At 51.3% G+C, this 17,984-nt stretch overlaps 3 protein-coding genes across 7 annotated transcripts; 2 read left to right on the forward strand and 1 right to left on the reverse strand.

The window, feature by feature from the left end:
* The first annotated feature begins 1,177 nt into the window (after nucleotides 1–1,177).
* Nucleotides 1,178–3,922, forward strand: mief1 (mitochondrial elongation factor 1). 2 transcript variants are annotated; one of them, XM_074696593.1, is made up of 5 exons: nucleotides 1,178–1,318; nucleotides 1,444–1,597; nucleotides 1,750–1,930; nucleotides 2,285–2,556; nucleotides 2,637–3,922. In XM_074696593.1, the coding sequence occupies exons 2-5, from the start codon at nucleotides 1,451–1,453 to the stop codon at nucleotides 3,468–3,470; spliced, it is 1,434 nt and encodes a 477-aa protein (XP_074552694.1). In that variant the 5' UTR covers nucleotides 1,178–1,318; nucleotides 1,444–1,450; the 3' UTR covers nucleotides 3,471–3,922. The 2 variants fall into 2 exon arrangements, with proteins under 2 accessions (XP_074552694.1, XP_074552693.1); XM_074696592.1 differs by having other exon boundaries at nucleotides 1,246–1,318; nucleotides 1,450–1,597.
* Nucleotides 3,923–6,435: 2,513 nt separating this feature from the next.
* LOC141809557 (uncharacterized) lies at nucleotides 6,436–17,515 on the forward strand. 2 transcript variants are annotated; one of them, XM_074696637.1, is made up of 14 exons: nucleotides 6,436–6,529; nucleotides 11,802–12,733; nucleotides 12,880–13,043; nucleotides 13,922–14,020; nucleotides 14,286–14,438; nucleotides 14,525–14,668; nucleotides 15,060–15,176; nucleotides 15,271–15,387; nucleotides 15,585–15,671; nucleotides 15,814–15,942; nucleotides 16,061–16,162; nucleotides 16,279–16,318; nucleotides 16,419–16,473; nucleotides 16,589–17,515. In XM_074696637.1, the coding sequence occupies exons 3-14, from the start codon at nucleotides 13,038–13,040 to the stop codon at nucleotides 16,905–16,907; spliced, it is 1,368 nt and encodes a 455-aa protein (XP_074552738.1). In that variant the 5' UTR covers nucleotides 6,436–6,529; nucleotides 11,802–12,733; nucleotides 12,880–13,037; the 3' UTR covers nucleotides 16,908–17,515. The 2 variants fall into 2 exon arrangements, with proteins under 2 accessions (XP_074552738.1, XP_074552739.1); XM_074696638.1 differs by lacking the exon at nucleotides 6,436–6,529 and having other exon boundaries at nucleotides 11,758–12,733.
* On the reverse strand, nucleotides 7,040–10,742 carry napsa (napsin A aspartic peptidase). Of its 3 annotated transcripts, none has more exons than XR_012600006.1 (10): nucleotides 10,534–10,742; nucleotides 9,787–9,940; nucleotides 9,400–9,523; nucleotides 8,921–9,039; nucleotides 8,565–8,764; nucleotides 8,325–8,447; nucleotides 8,022–8,166; nucleotides 7,848–7,946; nucleotides 7,435–7,703; nucleotides 7,040–7,392 (listed from the first exon to the last, which is right to left on the reverse strand). XR_012600006.1 is itself a non-coding variant. In XM_074696639.1 (9 exons), exons 1-9 carry the CDS (start codon nucleotides 10,602–10,604, stop codon nucleotides 7,542–7,544), a joined length of 1,197 nt encoding a protein of 398 aa, XP_074552740.1. In that variant the 5' UTR covers nucleotides 10,605–10,742; the 3' UTR covers nucleotides 7,424–7,541. The 3 variants fall into 3 exon arrangements, 1 of the variants encoding a protein (XP_074552740.1); XR_012600005.1 differs by having other exon boundaries at nucleotides 7,431–7,703; XM_074696639.1 differs by lacking the exon at nucleotides 7,040–7,392 and having other exon boundaries at nucleotides 7,424–7,703.
* Nucleotides 17,516–17,984: the final 469 nt, after the last annotated feature.

Consider the following 17,984-nt stretch of genomic DNA (forward strand, 5'->3'; position numbering starts at 1 on the left):
CAGTGTGTTTAATCTTCAGATTATAAAGTGGTGATCATATAAAACAAGAAATGATCGAATTAAAGATTGATTTGAAGGAGTTGAAGTTACAGGCTCATTAGCGTCTGTGAAAGCTAGCCTCTGAGCTACAGCTGAGCTGAGGGAGACACCTCCTCATTTCTCCTCCTTCTGTTCAATGAGCCCGACCTGAGAGACCGGACAGGAGCAGACTCTGGCTGTTTACACGGATCATTGACAGATGTAATGTTACTCTACTACCGTCCCGTCGGGCTAAGTGTTTGTAGCATGACGTTAGCTTTGCGCATGTCCAGTGCTAAAGGTAGTCACCATGCAGACTGATCTGCGGGATCTGGATCAGCATCTGCTCAAAGGGCATCAGTGGTTTGGAGAGATGATAAGTAAAGTCACCTGATCTCTCCACACCCAAACCCTCTGTCTGTGACTTCAGTGTCTGCTCCCACCCCCCACAGCAGATCCAGCTCAGCAGATCCAGCTCAGCAGATCCAGCTCAGCAGATCCAGCTCAGCAGATCCAGTACAGTAGATCCAGTACAGCAGATCCAGCTCAGCAGATCCACTTTAGCAGATCCAGCTCAGCAGATCCAGTACAGCAGATCCAGCTCAGCAGATCCAGTACAGTAGATCCAGTACAGTAGATCCAGTACGATGGCTGTTTGTGGTGTGACCACAACGAGCAAAACATTTGTATCTTTAAAAATAGATTTCGGCTGCTTTGTGCAGTTAGTTGCTCATGTAAAGAAGCAATTTGACTGTTTTACAACAACTGTGTGTGTGTGTGTGTGTGTGTGTGTGTGTGTGTGTGTGTGTGTGTGTGTGTGTGTGTGTGTTGTGACTGGTCAAACAGTCTAACTTAAATATTTACCTTTAATTTGAGTTCATCTCTTTAGTGCTGTCACTTATTATCGAGGTCGTCCCCCTTCAGAGGACTTGATGAAGTGGTTTGAATGAATCAGATTCATAGAAATCAGAGTGACCCATGTCCTCCTCTCCTCAGGATCCAGGGTGTCCCCCCTCTCCATGTGAGGTCCCTGATGGGCGGCTGGTCTCGCAGTGCCGTCCTGGAGCTGTACCGGGCGCTGCTCCGCGCTGGGCGTCACCTTCAGTACACTGACCGTAACTTCTACCGCCGCGCTGTGGCTCGTGAATTTCGTCGGTGCCAGGACCTGACTGTACCTGAGGACAAGGAGGACGCGCTGAAGAGGGGACAGTTCTTCCTCAGCAGCAGATTGGGTGGGCTTATGTAGGGCGTCGGGGTCACCTGGAGGAGGCTTCAAGTGGTCTGGAGGGTCGTCTCCCAGGTGAGTTCACTGAACCAGAAAAAATCTGAAGGTTTTTGATCAGAGACGAGGATTAAAGAGAGCGTCACATGTGGGTCGTGGTTGCAGGACTTTTCTGACTCTTCGCTTTCCTCATGCACATGTAGTGGCAGGATGGCGGGGGTTAACGGAGACCGCAAAGGAAAGAAAGATGACAACGGGATCGGTACGGCCATCGATTTCATGCTCTCCAATGCAAAGCTGGTGCTCGGTGTGGGAGGTGCAGCCATGCTTGGCATCGCAACGCTAGCCGTGAAAAGAGTAAGAGAAACACTCTTCAGACACTTCTCACACACAGCACTCAGGTCCAGGCTCCAGTCCATCATCTCGCCTCCTAAAATCTGAAAAGCCTTGTTTCTGTGTTTGATCAAAGCTTCAGGGACTCTCTGATTGAAGTTCATTTGTTGGTGCAGATGTACGACCGCGCCATAAGTGCTCCGACCAGCCCCACCAAGATGGATCAGACGGGGAAGAGGAGCTGGGAGGAGCCTGCCTGGATGGGCTCGTCACCACGGGTCATGAACCACAACATGAAGTCGACCGTGAGCAGGTCCATGCACTCTCTGCCCACCTCCGCGCACGCTTTCGAACCAGGTGAGGAAACGCGGAGACTTCCAGAGAGAAGTTGTTTTTCCAAACAGACGTGTGTGACTTTGAGCCTGCTCTCGTTCTGTCGACAGCAAACCTGTGTGGAGGGATCTTGCTCTTCCTTTACCGTGGGTGTTGCTGTCTGTGGAGCTGTAGTTAGCCCGCTCGGTGTCTGATAGCTTCAGTTGTAACCTCCTGTGTGCTGTAGTAACCGAGGTAGTGTCGTGTTGTTATAGCAACGTGAACGCCGTCCTGTTGTTTTTCCGCTTTGAAGCTGAAGATGTTAAACTGTGGAGCTGGGGACAAATCCTGCTGCATGTCTGACACATCTGACTGGATCTGCTTGGTCCCTCTCCTCAGACTGCCTGCGCAGGGCGGTGGGTCGAGCTGCAGTGGGAGGAGGCGGGGCCACTCAGTCCGACCTGCTGCGGGCTCGGATGCGTCTGTCCCTGCAGGAGCACCTGTGGGCGTTCTACCAGAACAGCGTCAACATCCCGTCCGAGGAGCAGGCCGTGGCCAGGAGGGCCGCTCTGGACATCTGCGCCGAACTCCGAGTTTTCCTCCACGCCAAACTGCCGGACATGCCACTCAGAGAGATGTACCTGAGCGGCAGTCTGTACGACGACCTGCAGGTGGGTTACGCCCTAAGATGCTGCGTCCAGTCAGTGGTGGAGGTGATGCAGATAACTCCCTGTCCTTCCTCCATCTTTAGGTGGTGACAGCGGACCACGCCCAGCTCATGGTGCCTCTGGTCCTGGAGAAGAACCTGTGGTCGTCCATCCCCGGCGAGGACACCATCATGAATGTTCCTGGGTTCTGGCTGGTCCGCAGAGAGAACCTGGAGTATTTCCCCCGTAACAGCAGCTACTGGGACCGCTGCATGGTCGGAGGTTATCTCTCCCCAAAGTCTGTCCTCGAGGTCTTTGAGAAACTCGTGGCGGGCTCCATCAACTGGCCGGCGATAGGCAGCGTCCTGGACTACATCATCCGCCCCGTGGTCCCATCAGAAACTCTGACCCTGGAGGTTCAGTACGAGAAGGACCGGAAGCTGTACGTGGACTTCCTGCCGCTACTGGTGATGGAGGACGGGACCTCACTGATCGCCAAACCGCATCGCCTCGCCGCAGAGCGCCACGAGAACTTGTGGCGTCAGAGCTTCCGCGTGGCTGAGACGGCCCGGCTCAGAGCTCTGGACCAGGAGGACGGAGGCTGCCGCTGCGCCTGTTTGAAGGTAGCCAAGGCCGTGTGCAAGCTCAACCCCACCCTCAGCCGACTCAACGCCAGCCAGCTCACCAACGCCATCTTACTGCTGTGCGAGAAAGAAGGGGACTGGACCCAGGATGCTCTCGCAGACCGCTTCCTCCAGCTGCTGCGAGCGCTGGTGGGACACCTAGAGGCCGGGAGGCTGCCGTGCGCCCTCAGCCCTAAGGTGAATCTGTTCTGCGAGCTGACTGAACACGAGGTGGACGAGCTGGGGTACACGCTCTACTGCGCCCTCTCCGAACCTGAAGGGCTGCTGAGGACTGCAGAGCCGCCCAACCCCTGACGCCACGCAGAAACGTGGCTCCAGCAGGACCAGGCCATGAAGTATAAACCGCTGTCATGTCAGCATGGGGCCGCCATCTGGGCGCCATCCGGTCCCTGGAAACCACCTGCATGGACCCATCCTCTGCTTCCTCAGTACGTCTCCACAAACTAAAGGAAACATTCACTCTGTAGCAGTAACTCCACGTGTAGGAGCCGTCATCCAAACTGTCTGTGCTGTGATCACTTTCACCCCACGTTAATCTGAAGCTTAGTCAGACTCGCCGTTTGGGCCTCAGAGGTCCACACGGAAGAAACGAACAGACTGATCTTTAGCTCGGTGTAATCCAGGCATCGTTTGCGTGAGTAATGACGATGTTTTAACCAGATACTCACAGGACAGTTGGGTCACGTGCAGATAGTGTACCCTCTGATTGTGAGTCTGTGCCGCCGCGTCAGGGAGGGGACGTCGTGTCGGGGTGAGGCTGTGTCAGGGAGGGGACGTCACGTTGGGGTGGGGACGTCACGTCAGGGTGGGGACGTCACGTCAGGGTGGGGACGCCACGTTGGGGAGGGGACGTCACGTTGGGGAGGGGACGTCGTGTCAGGGTGAGGCCGCGTCGGGGTGAGGCCGCGTCGGGGGAGTGGACGTCACGTTGGGGAGGGGACGTCACGTCAGGGAGGGGACGTCACGTCGGGGTGGGGACACCACGTCAGGGTGGGGACGTCACGTTGGGGTGGGGACGTCGTGTCAGGGTGGGGACACCACGTCAGGGTGGGGACGTCACGTTGGGGTGGGGACGTCGTGTCAGGGTGACGCCGCATCGGGGTGGGGACGACACGTCAGGGTGGGGACGACGCGTCGGGGTGAGGCCACGTCAGGGTGGGGACGACGCGTCGGGGTGAGGCCACGTCCGGTTGGGGATTGGGGTTGAGTTGTCCGCGGCGTGCATGTCATGGTTTATATGGACTATGATTTGTGTGGCTTTTCACCGTCACACCAGTCTGACCCTGAGCTGGATTAACTTGGTTCAGTGAGACTTTGTGTTGATGAGAGCAGAGCAGCGTCACGATCTGACCAAACGTCAGCGTAGAGCAGTGAACGTCCATGTGACGCCTTAAAGCAGCTGCTTTGTCTCAGACGAGGTGTTTTTCCATCAGTCAAAGGTCTCACACGCTTTAATCCTTCATCTCTGTCTCCTGTGATCACCAAGGCTTTCTCTGCGATGATCCAAAGTGCTTTAGTTTGCTGGTTTTTGCTTTAATTTAACTCCTTCTCTGTCTGTACCTCTCACTTGGACTGCGGACTGTGATGTGGATCTTTGAGGAACGGTACGAACCTGCAGGAAAAGGTTTTTCAGTTTCCTTTAGGAACTCAGTGTTAGTCTCTTACCTCTGTAGTCTGGTGTGTGTGCAAACTTTAAGCCCACATTTAATCCTGATTACGTTCAGGTGCCAACCTGTCTGGAGTAGGTCGCCATGCGTGGATTAGAGCCGACCAACGGGACACGTCGTAGACCGGGAACAAACAGCACCTGCCTGGCAGTTTGTGTGCTCTGGAAGGTTCCAGGTGCTTATCTCTCCTCCATCCTGATTGGCTGAGGACAGACGTGTTCACGGAGGAGTAGAGCGGCTGTGATAGCAGGCGTTAGGTCAGAGGAGGTGGTCTCTACCTTCGTGTTCAGGTGACAGGAGCTGGACTCACTGACTGAGGAGAAACAATGATCCAAAAATATTCACGTTGTTGCTTTTTGTTTTCACATTTAGCCTTTGAACAAGTGAACGCCGCCGTGACACGGAGCGAGTGTGACCTCATTTCCTGCCCACTTTGTTTGTACGGTGCACAGCACGGAGGGGTTTGGTTGTTAGGAGTTGTGTTGATAATAATCATGATAAAAACAGGTAAATATTTTTGTATTTATTGTACATTTGTAACCAAAAAAAGCCAAATATTTATTTGCATCAACTCAGCTCAACTTGTAAAGTCTGATCGTTTGTGCTTCATGTGATTTGTTCTGGACGTACTGACATTAAATGATCCAACAGCAGCTCCTCTGTGTGTGTGTGTGTGTGTGTGTGTGTGTGTGTGTGTGTGTGTGTGTGTGTGTGTGTGTGTGTGTGTGTGTGTGTGTGTGTGTGTGTGTGTGTGTGTGTGTGTGTGTGTGTGTGTGTGTGTGTGTGTGTGTGTGTGTACAGATCACTGCTGTATCCACAGGAGCAGAGTCATCGTTCACCTTTTCTGATGTTTTTTTGTCAAATAAAACCCAAAGTAGATCAGCTCCTCCTCCTGTGGAGGAGGCGTTGGCTGTACGCTGCGCTGCATGCTGCGCGCTGCGCTGCCTCTTTCAGTCGTTGGGCTCTGGAGTTTAAAAGTGCTGCAGTTTGTGTTATTCAGTAAATGATAAATGATACAGTTACTAAAGCAGTTTCACTTGTTCTTTAAAGTAAGTTCAGTTTAAAACTCTATAGGAAGAATTCAAAAGTACGGAGGCCCTAAAGAGTCATGATTACAGGTCCCATATTCTGCAAAAATCACTCTATTAAGTCTTTTAGTGAAATGTGTGGGTCTTTGTCGTTCCTCCCAGCCCACAAAATGTGATATTTAATGACCAAACCTGTTCTTAGTAGAGCTTAATGTAAAATCCTGACCTAAAACCAGCTGTTTGGATTTTGGGGATTTGCTGACATCAGCGATTCCCTTTTTTGACCAATCAGGAGCAAGTCTGACCTGATTGGTCCACCAGAGCAGATATCCCAGAAACCCCTCCCCACCCACTCCCCTCCCCGGGAGGAGAATGCCAAAGTTGAAGAGCCATCACTGCTCTGTTTTTGTCTGTAAACAGCCACATAGCTCCATGCTCAAGCTTCCCATCTCAGAAGAAGACAGACTAAGTGTCTAGAGTTCATTTATCAGGAAATGTTCCAGCTACACTCAGTAAAACTGAGCATGTGTGTGCTAGTCACTTCACGGCCGACTGCTTTTCCAACTTTGGACAGTCCAACAGAGGGCTAGCCAATAGACTGGTCCTGAATCCAGGCGCATTACCAACCATCCTCCAACAAACCTGGGACCCTGGAAATGTGAGTATTTTAAATGCTGTGTGCTGTGGAGCAGATGGAGGAGCTTTTCCTCAGTGTCCCCCCTGTCTCTGTGTTAGCTTCAGGATGCTAACTTTAGCTGCAGTTAGCCTGTTGTTTTAGCCTGTAATGTTACGGTAAACGAGCTTCTCTGTTTTCTAAACATTGTGCACTCGGAGCTCGTGGCGCCGCTCTCAGTGACGTGGAAGAGCGGGGCGGTATCAGCGGTGGCTCATTTACATATGAAGGCCACGCCCACTAAATCAGAGCGTTCTGAACAGAGGGGCTATGAGAGCCTGGAAACAATGCTGCTGTGCTTGATTTATTGGCTTTTTGGACCAAAACATGTTACTACCATTTCATGAAGACATCAATGATCCAGATTAAACTGAGGAAAGGAGCAGGAGATGGGAGCTTTAAATAAGTTTGAGTTTCTTGAAAAGTTGCTCGTCTGACTCGTTGCCCTTCGACACCTTCAAACACTAAAAATAGTGGAATAATGAAACAGGGAGATGAACAATTTAAGTTTTATTGTAATAAAATTCACAGACTTGTTAAAAGAAACATCCTGAGATAAAGAGATAGAAAAGCAGCCAAAGCTAGACGCCGTCCTGGGACTGGAGACGGGAACGTGGACCCGTCCTGAAGAGGAAGGTGTTTTTTTTTTTTTTAGTGCAGTGACGTTTGATCAGAGCGAAACAGGAAACAGGAAACAGGAAACAGGGCTGCTGATTGAAATGTGTTTGATCCGGCTGTGGGAAATGATGAAGTGACAGGAACAAAGTGAGTCAGAGTGTTTGTGGCAGTGTGTGCTCCTCTCAGTGTGTCATCAGTTTATCACACACACACCTGCTCCACACACACACCTGCTCCACACACACACCTGCTCCACACACACACACACACACCTGCTCCACACACACACCTGCTCCTCAGGTAAACCTCTCTGAACAAAGGGACCATGGTCAGGGTTTATTGTGAAGTGATGTGAATGCAGAGATCAGAAGTGACTGAACTACTTGGCGGGGGCGAACCCCACGCGGTCGGCGTCCCTGTCAAACACGGTGTAGTACTTCCCAATGAATACATCTCCCAGAATCCACAGGGGGCCGGCGGGGGGAGGGATGTCCATGGCCATGAAGCCCGACAGACAGATGGACATTCCCATCTGAGACTCCTGGGGAGGGAAACAGGGTCACTTCAGTTTGTATCATCAGGAGCTGAGTGATGATGAAACCACAGCGTCTCTGACATCACCAGCATCTCTGACATCACCAGCGCCTCTGACATCACCAGCGCCATCTGACATGAGTGCGTGTACCTTCATGACGTAATCCTCCCCGGTCAGGTTGAACAGCTTCCCCCCGATGTCGAAGGAGATGACGGGGAGGGTGGGGATCTTCTTACAGTCGATCAGATACTAAAGGAGGGACAGAGAGGTCAGGGCTGACGGAGACACAGAGCGATACTTTCACCTGGACTGAAGCAGGCGCACCTCTCCCATCACCAGGGGCAGGGCGCCGATGGCTTTGTGCAGCGCTCGGATTTCCTCCACAGGTCCGACCATCAGGGACGTTCCCGTGTCAACAATAGCTTGGCAGCCATCTTTACAAAGGGTCAGCTGGTTTCCAACTTCGACTCTGCAGGAAGGTGAGAGGAGAGGAGGTCAGGGACGAATCAGTGAAGCTTCGAAGAGTTTCACAGGAACCAAAGCTGGTTTCAGGAGGAACACAGGAAGTCCCAGCTTAGCTCGGCTCCTCCCTCTTCCTGCTGATGTAAGAAAGAAAGCTTCTCTCACCCGTTCACAGAGATCTGCCAGTACGCCTTTCGAGTGACGTTGACGTAGTGAAGGTCTCCGCTGTAGTACTGAGGATCTGACCCCCCCAGCATCAGCTCCCCGCCTACCGCCGCAGCTGGATCCCTGAAAGAGGAGCAGAGCCTCTGCTGAGCACGTTCTCTGCAGCACTGTGTTCACACCAGAACCAGAACCAGAACCAGAACCAGAACCTGGTACCTTATGAATGATTAACACACCGACCTGCTGATGTAGAAAGAGAAGACGTTCTGAGGCAGCAGCTTGGCCGCCATGGCTGTGTCAAACACCGGGAGGACGTTTGCTACAGATATGAGGGGGTACGCCATCCCCAGGACGCCATCGAAGCGTGCCACTGCGAACGTGATGCCAGGCTGCTTTATGGCTTCACCGAACTGCTGGTGAGGGATGGACAGACCTGCGATCTGCAGGAGCAGAGAGGAAACACTGATAGCCCTGCAGACGCAGTTTGTTTAAGTGAATAATGAAAACGTTGTGACCACCAAAATGTGAGGAATGCAGAGGAACAAAGAGCTGAGTGAGGCGGCGGCGGAGGAGGAGTGTGTGTGTGTGGGACTCACAGAGACCGTGTCCTCGCTGATGAAGCCCGACAGGCTGCCTCGGCCGTACTGGATGGAAAACACGGTGCCGTTCTGAACGTACGTGCTCGACTTCTTTGAGTTGTAGCGATGATGAAGCCCTGACAGAGGTCACAGCCACAGGAAGGAGAAAAGACGAGACACACACAGTCAGCTCCTCTGTCCAAAACCTCAGCGCTCATCTCAGACCTCTGAAGAGCAGCTCTAACCTCAGATCTGCCATGTGACGTCTTGTTTTTATGTCGCTGAGAAAGTTCAGTCACTGTTACGGTCAAAGTTTGGTTTTATGTCCTTTTGGTTGTCACGCAGACTCCTCTCTATGTAACTTTTTAACCCTCGTCCTACTTTTCGTTCAGTGCCATGAAGTGACTGAGCAGCTCATGAAAACACTCAGGACGTTTTTATTCAAGCTTTGGGTAAAAGGAAACACACAGAGTAAAAAGGTCAAACAGGAAACTCACAGCACGCCACGTCGAAGAAGGAGCAGTGGATGGAGGGGACCCACAGGTTGGAGGAGCCGGTGTCGAACAGCACAGTGAAGTCCTGGGGAGGGGTCCCGATGCTGATGACCCCGTAGTACTGAGCCTGAGGGGACAAAGACCAGCTGTGGAGCCAACACTACACCATCACAGTCCACATCAGGATCTAACCTAAACCCTGTTTTTACAACCTGACACCGAGGCCTGAGATAAGCTGACACCTCCAGTTTGTTTCTGACACCAACAAACTTTTGGATGAAGTGTGAAAGTTTTCAAACATCAGTTTGTTGAAGCATCTTTAAAGCTGGCTCTCTCGTGGTGTGGTGGACACTGGTGCTAAGCTTCAGGGACTATCACAGTGAAACATACGTCCATGAAGTTGGTCAGCCTCTCCACAGGCAGCTGAGGAGCAGGCAGACCGCTCCCCGCTCCAGAGCTCCTGGCTAACGCTCGCAGCTCCTCCACAGACCTCCCGTTGTCGCTCATGAGGCGGCGCAGGCTCCTGGTTTTATGGAGGGGGACTCTGAAAGAGCAGAGATCAACTCAAAGTGACGCCTGAAGGGCAGCAGCCACACAGCGTGAAAACATAGCAGAAAGTCTCCAAACATGAGCTGCTCCACCCTCCACCCTCCACTCTCTGCTGCTTCACCCCTCCTGTTTCCTGCTGAGCGTGTGTTGGTTTGGAGGAACAGCCTGTTCCCCAGGTCCAGACCTGAGCTGGATCACTGAGCTGGATCACTGAGCTGTGTGAACACCTCCAGACTGGACCCAGAGCAGCTCACACAGCTCCGCTCTGCAGTGATCAGTCATCCTGACTCATTTCACGGGTTCAGAGGAAACAGGTGAAACTCTGAACCTACACACAGACCTTAAAGCTCAGGAGGTGCGCGCGCACGCTTCCTGCTTCTGCTGCAGCTCACGAGGTCAGAAGTTTGTAACGGTGCTAACGGAAGTGTGAACAGCATCAAACTTTAACATGACGTCATTAACAGTAAACAGTGATCGCATTAATTAGGCTCATTAATCAGAAACACGCGGGGCTCGTCAGGGAGGATTCAGTGAACACTCCGCAGAGAGCTCCTCTCACCGACACATCAGCTGACTACCTGTGTTTACCTGATCACTGCGACGCTGTGAGCGACCAGCAGCACGAAGACCACACAACACGCTTCTTCCAGTCGCTTCATCTCTGCCCCACGGTGGAAAAAACACGCTGTCTGTGGTGCGTTAACTCACACAGTCACCAACACTGATAAACCGACGCAGACTGAGCAGGAGGGAGAGCTTCGGCGGTTTCCGTATTTACTCGGTTCTGCCCGCTACGAGACTCTGTGATTGGAGGAAAGTAATCAGGAACGCGCTCTGATTGGTTGAAATCAGTAGCCGGTGCACGGAGTCTGTGAACGGTCACGAGTTGATGTCCCGGAGTGAAATGAGTGAAGAGGCGCGGACTGACACCGAGGATCCGACCGGAAGTCCATCCATCAGGAAACTGACCTCTGCAGACAGAGCGAATAACACAGGCTCACACATCAGTCACATGACGTCAGCAGCTGTGTGATAACACACCTCCATATGACAGTGACTGACTGCTCTGATACACCCTGAGAGTTTGTTACAGCTGACACTTCAACATGTTTATATTTACACTTTCATCAGTAAGAAAACAGAGACACAGTCTGTGAGTACGGACGAGCAGAGGCTTTGTTCTCATGGGACTCTCCTCAAGTCCCTTATCCGTCTCCTTTGGCCTGGTCTGCTGGGACAGGAAGAGGCTCAACTAACTGGTGAAGAAGGCCAGCTCTGCACCTGGGGTCCCCCTGTGTCCCCCCACTGATTGCCCCCCACTGAGTGCCCCCCACTGAGTGCCCCCCAGCCCAGTGCTCCCCCAAACACCAAGTGCTCCCCCAGCCCAGTGGTCCCCCAAACACCAAGTGGTCCCACAGCCCAGTGGTCCCCCCCCCCAGCCCAGTGGTCCCCCAGCCCAGTGGCCCCCCAGTCCTATGTTTCACATGTGCAGGACGAATGTGTCCTTGTGTTCCCACTTTTCCTTTCAGTTAGTCCAGTCCTGTTTCAGAACTTTCTGGAAGCAGTGTGTAGTCAATGAATGAATGAGTGATTTAATTTCAGTCAGAATTTGTCTCAATCATTTTAAGAAAAAATAAAACGTGTTGATTGAAAAGGGTTTCCACTGGAAGCAGAGTGTAGATGCAGATCTCAGAAATGTGGGAACCTGGTGACCTGGTGAGTGGGTGCCCCCCCCCCCTGCAGGAGACTCCTACGTCACCTGTTGAAGCTTGTTGAACGACAGAGTCCTTCACCTGTGATTTAAACTGAATCTACACACACTGAGTCATTTCAGTAATCTCTTTTTTTTGTTGCAGCACCTGCGGCCAACAGTCACCTGTCCCATAACTCCCCTCGGTCACACCTGTCTCTGGCGCTCCAGCTTGGGATCAGCAGCTTCATGCTTGGCTTCACTTCTGAAGCAGAAAAACTTCACGCTGAGTGCTGATGAAAGCTGCGCAGGACGCCTCTGTCATCACCGCAGTCAGACACGCTGCTCTGCTTTCCAGTAGCTCGTTAGCTTTAGCTCGTAGCATGCAGAGAATACTGTGGTTAACTTGATGGGCGAGTACACGGATCAGTTCTTCCTCTGCAAACAGGGCTCAGAGTGTCAGGCGGACTGCCAGGTGGGCTCTGGAGAAACTTCATGTCAGTGTCCTCTGATCAAACCCAAACTGAGACAAAGTCAAACTTTTCATTTGAGGTCAAACAAAGTATGTCAGGGTTACTCCCCCATGCTATTAGCATCACACACCTTAATCAGTGACTGAAAGTGTCGACTCCACTTCACACCGCGACACCCGTCAGGTCAGAAACATGACTCAGCTCCAAAGCAGTCGCAGTGTGTGTACATTACAAAACACACACTCACCTGGCCTGTTGGACCGGCTCTGGATGAAAAACACAAACACCCTAACATTAAGTCTGACATTCATACACAGGATTCTCTCTGTCACACACACACACACACACACACACACACACACACACACACACACACACACACACACACACACACACACACACACACACACACACCCACTAACAACGCTGACAGTCAGACTCAGGCTGTTGACGGCAGGAGAAGCTGGTAAACCATCACACTTCACAGGAAAGGTTTAGTTACAGACGGTTGGTCGTGAACAGGTGGACAGGTGGACAGGTGGACAGGTGGACAGGTGAACAGGTGGACAGGTGGACAGGTGGACAGGTGGACAGGTGGACAGGTGGACAGGTGGACAGGCTGTGGGTGAGTATGGAGGATCATCCAGCGTGGCGTGTATGTGATGGACATGTGGGGATGTTTGACTGTCAGGAAAGGCATATTTCAGTAATCCTCTCTCTGGTTTGTGTTGAGTTTTGCTGAAAGGAGGATACGCTCACATGTGTCTGCAGGAAATCCAACCTTCAGGTCCAGTTTTACCGGATGACAGAGGCAGAAAAGGAAGGAGCATCTGTGGGCTGAGGCTTCAGGCATCGAGACGCATGGGAGGACGGCTGAGGGGTTTCTTCCTCTGGGTTAAAAATCAAAGGATCAGCGTACCGACGGGAACATGACGGTATGAACCTGCCTCTCCGCTGTATGAAACCAGCTGACAGAAATGATAACTGCTTGAGGAAGTGGAGTAAATGAGAGGTTTAGAAAGATGCTTGTCTTTTTTCATGTGATAGTGAGGGAGTCAGTGAATCTAAAGCAAACAGCTGCAGGATTGTGGGAACTCCAGAGAGACCGTGTTTCACATCAAACAGTGCTGGGATCATGTGAAAACAGTAGCTCAGAGTGCTGCAGTGAAAGGATTTCCCTTTAATCCCTCTGATCAAACTGCTTTCTGTCAGCTGGCCCGGCTGGCTCACAGACGAAATGATGGACGAGACGCAGCAGCCGTCTGAAGCCTTCATGTCGGTTAGTCTGCCGTCAGTTTTCTGGACACAGAGGTGTCTCTGGATGAGGGGGTGGTGCTGCCCTACAGGGAGGAGCAGCTTCCAAATGTTTCTGCTCATGGCGCCACAGTCTGCTCACTACTGGCCGTGAAGCGACCCAGTTACCCTCCCCCGACCCGTGTCCCTGTCAGGGTCAGCAACAGGTCCTGATGGAAACTGACTGCTCTGTGTTTCACTCTGGCTCCTCTCCGTGCTCTCATCACGTGACTAAACCAGTGTAACTCAAACACAGAGCGAGCAAACAGTCAGGACCGGTGTGTACAGGGTTAGTTTGAGAGAGGAGAGCAGCTCCAACGTCTGGGACGAGACGTTGACTGAGTTAGCTGAGGTGACAGCGAGCAGACGGCTAACGCCACCAGTCAGCTGTGGCTTTGAGGCGTAACTTTAACTGGTTCATGAATCCATCTGTATCAAGTCCTGAAACTTTATTCTTCTGCATTTACACTTCTTAAAAGTCTGACACATGTGAGTAACTGTTCATTTATTTTTCCCCCAGCCGCCCAAACCTCCCAGGAAAAACTCGACCATGAAGTCCACCAGTCCCTCCCCCTCTGAGGACGCACAGGTTACCTGTGGAGACCCCGACGCCTCGGAGGTAACACCAGCTGTCAGTGGTTATCGCTGCTTCACTGTTCATGTTTCACTGTGTTCCTTCTTCACTGGGCCTACGCCGTGAGGCTGACCCTGAAATAAAACAGAAAAAATGTAAAAAAGCAGAATTCAAACTTGCTTTTTGTTCAGCCTGAACTTTTCTGTCCGGCTCAACCTGCAGCAGCTGTGATGTAACTGGTTAGCTAACGGCTCCAGGGTTGATTCCTGATGGTAGGAGCTGAAACACGTGTTGTCTGTGTTTCATTCAGCCTGCGCTCACAGACCACAGTCAGCTGGAGGTCATCGTGAAGCCTGTTCCTCGACCCAGGACCAAAAAACAACCAAAGGACCAGAGTAACCACGGCGACAGCACGCCGACGGCTCCATCTGAAGACTCAGTGAGCGCCGCGACAAACGGAGACGTGAGTTCAGACTCTTGGTGGTGGATTTTCTGGAGATGGCTCGCAGTAACATTCTGAGGATGTTTAGTGTTGTTTCTCCTCCTCAGAGTCCGTTACTCACTGAATACCCCGCTGACCACAAGAGGCCTCGTCCCGCCCGCCCTCCTCCTCCAAGAGCCTCAAGTCTTCGTTTGACCTCAAGTCAACCCACGAGCCAGAGCCAGAGCACGCTCACAGAGACCACCGCCCAGGTACATCAGAGCGTGAAATCTATCAAACACTGGGTCAGAACCAGGACGCCTGGTTCTGCTGCTGGTTTGACGCCTGGTTCACAGCCTGTGTGAACACTGTGGGTTCACGCCGCTCGCAGTGACCTCCATCTGATCCAGCTCTTCCAGAAATCAAAGTGAACGTCTCTCAGATGAAAACTGATCCATCATCAAGCCTCAGACACAGTTCATTTCCTCTGATCACTGCTGCAGATCTGTGCACGTGGTCTGAGCTCTGTGTCTTAGAGCCAGGGTTCCCGTCTGATGATGATGATGATGATGATGATGATGATGATGGTGATGATGATGATGATGATGATGATGCGTTTGTTTGGGATTAAGAAAGTTTAACCTATTCTTGGTTTTCTGCCAGTCCCCAGCTGAGGGTTCAGGGACGAGGCCCCCGTCTCTCCGAGCTCGGCCTGAGCGCCCCCCTCCTCCCTCCATCTACTACGACAGGCTGCCGTCCACGGCGCCGCCTCAGTCTGAGGTGAGGACCCACCTGTGGTCTTACCACGACTGTTTCACAGACTTTTAGGTTCCTGTCTCCTAACTTTTTGTCTTGTGGGTTTTTAACGGGGTAGGGCCGCACTGACGAGGCTCCAGGATCCAGATGGTCCAACGGATCCATGAGGCAGACCTCGGTCTCACCTGCCCCCTCTGAAGACGATGGGAGTCTCAGCGGGGCCAGCGACTCAACGGTAACAGAAACTTGAAAGTGGAGAGAGCTTTATGTAACTTGTGGTAACAAAGATGTTTTTTTATCTCTGGTTTTCAGCCGATCAAAGACCGACTCGCCGGTCTGCATTCTCTGGATCCAGCTGCTGGATCACAGTCCGTGTTTCGGCTCCTCTAAAATGTCTTATGCAACCACAAAGTGAATGTCTTTCATTTCCAGGACTCTGAAAGACCTGCAGTCCCGCCCCGGATCAGGCACTCCTCCCTCCCCTGCCCCACCTCAGAGTACGAGTCCTCGCCCCGACAGGTAGGAGGACCTGCGAGAGCTGCTCTTCGTTTGTTTGTCTTGGCCAGACGCCAAATGAGCAACAAAAGGCGCAAATTCCCACAAGGCAGCATCAAGTTAAAAAGTTGGAAAAGTTCGATCACTGTTTTCATTCTTCCTCTAGATCAGACCGCCTCCCCCCACGTTCAGCCCGCCACCGCCACCTTCAACAGGGACGCCATCAGAGTCCATTTACAGTGAGATTCAGTATCGACCCTACCTGGACGTTCTGCCTGAGGATAACCTCAGTCTGGTATGAGAAGCAGACACACACACACACACACACACACACACACACACACACACACACACACACACACACACACACACACACACACACACAGATCCTCTCTGACTGTTTCCTGCTGCAGGTTGAACGTAATCAAACCCAGAGATGGTCAACGATGGGGTCCGTGCAGCACTTCCCAAGTGGCTTCTACACTCTCCACCCGCTGAGCTCGGATGACACGGAGGTGAGACAGCTTCTTCTTCTCCCATTAAACGTCTTTTTATGAGAAACGATCCAACGTGTAGTGAAGAAAATAAAGTCCCTCCCAGTTTGTAACCTAAAGACGAACCTTGTCTGCAGGACGTGAACAGGATGCTGAGGTGGCTGAAGAGGATGTCCAGTGAGTACCAAACGTGTTGGACTGAACTTTTGGTGCTGTACGTGAGCAGAAACCAGGACTCAGGCGTGTTTAACCTGTCTCTGTGCTTTCATCCCAACAGAGTCTGACTCCATGGCGCCATCACTTTACGGCCTCAGCATTGAGGAGGAAGTCAGGTAACGAGATGCAAACATGGCGCTTTGCTCAGCAGCTGAATGAATTCTCTGGCCTGTTTCATGATCAAAGCTATAACTAAGTAAAAGATCTGGACGCTGCCGTCTGCCCCTGCAGATCATTCAACCAGAGAGCCATGAATGTACGAAAGGCCCTCCGCCTCTTCAACCTGCTCATGATGAAACGCAACGAGACTCTGAGGGACATCATCGCAGAGTTCAACGCCATCTGTGAGAGCCTGGACAAAGTGCACAAGATGACCAAAACCATGGGCATAGCAGGAGGCACCACTGGTGCTGTGGGAGGAGTGACAGCAGTGCTCGGGATCGCCCTGGCTGGCGCCTGCAACTTTTGGCGCCTCGCTCATTGCTACTGCTGTGGGTGCTGGGATGGTGGCGTCTGCAGGAGGAATCACCGCGCACACCTCCAAAGCTAGCAAGAAGGTTGTCAACAGGATGACGGTGGACAAACTGGTTTATGATTATAGGTCAAACATCATAGATCTGGAGGAGTGTCTGGATTTTATCCTCTCTGGAATGAACGAGCTGCGGCGACACGACATCGCCCGGCTACAGAGGGCCGGGGCCCCACCTGACGCAGTCAAGGTGGCACACCTGTCCCAGTCTGTGTTCAGGGTCAACGATAGCAGATCTCACACAGGCGGGATGGCATCAGAGAGACTGCTTCAGGCTTTCGTCAGAGAGATGGACCAGTACTTCACAGAGAAGAACGAGCAGAAGCTGAGGAAGTCGACCAGGAGCAGGTTTTCTGGAAGGGTTTGTATGCTCGCTAAAAACCTGCAGAGTGAACTGGATCACCTGAATCTGATGTGGGAAATGTTTAGCTGAAGGAACTCATCGAGCTGTGTCGCAGGTTTTATCTCGTATATTTGAATAAAGATTTAAAACATATAGATTGTGTTTTTTACCTTGTGTGCCAGAGACAGAGCGTGAGAATGATGTAACCTGCAACTGGCGTCATTTACCAAGTGTTTACATGAGCTAAGAAACTTCTGTGTATGAATGAATGAATGTTTAAAACGGCTAAAATGAGTAAAGTGTGATTAAATACCTTATTTATCATGTACACTTTAATAAAGCTTAAATTATTTATTGTCTATGTTGTAGTAAACATTTAGCTTGAAACATAAAGAGGGTTATTGAATGTTTGTTTTCTCTGTGTTTCAGAGGGACTTTTGTGTAGGGTTTGTTTTAATTTAATTAATGCCTCATCACAAATAAATATCACATACAGTATTTTTCTAATAAAGGTTTATATAAGTAAAAAAACACTTCTGTGTTTATTGATGTCTGCGGGTGTGAGATTATAATGCTGTTGTAGCAAATAGATCCTTTATTTATTTCATGTGTGTGATTTACATCAGCTAATGCCTGAGGTAGCCTTATGTTAACGTTTCAACGCCAGTAATAGTTTTAATAACTTAAAAGATAAAATCCACATCATTTCATCAGAGTAATGTTTGTTTTTGTCTTTTCTGATGACATGAGGAAAA

The sequence above is a fragment of the Halichoeres trimaculatus genome, unplaced genomic scaffold, assembly GCF_033239565.1.
Source record: "Halichoeres trimaculatus isolate MK-OKI-2021-1 unplaced genomic scaffold, fHalTri1.1 fHalTri1_scaffold_20, whole genome shotgun sequence".
NCBI classification, from domain to species: Eukaryota; Metazoa; Chordata; class Actinopteri; order Labriformes; family Labridae; genus Halichoeres; species Halichoeres trimaculatus.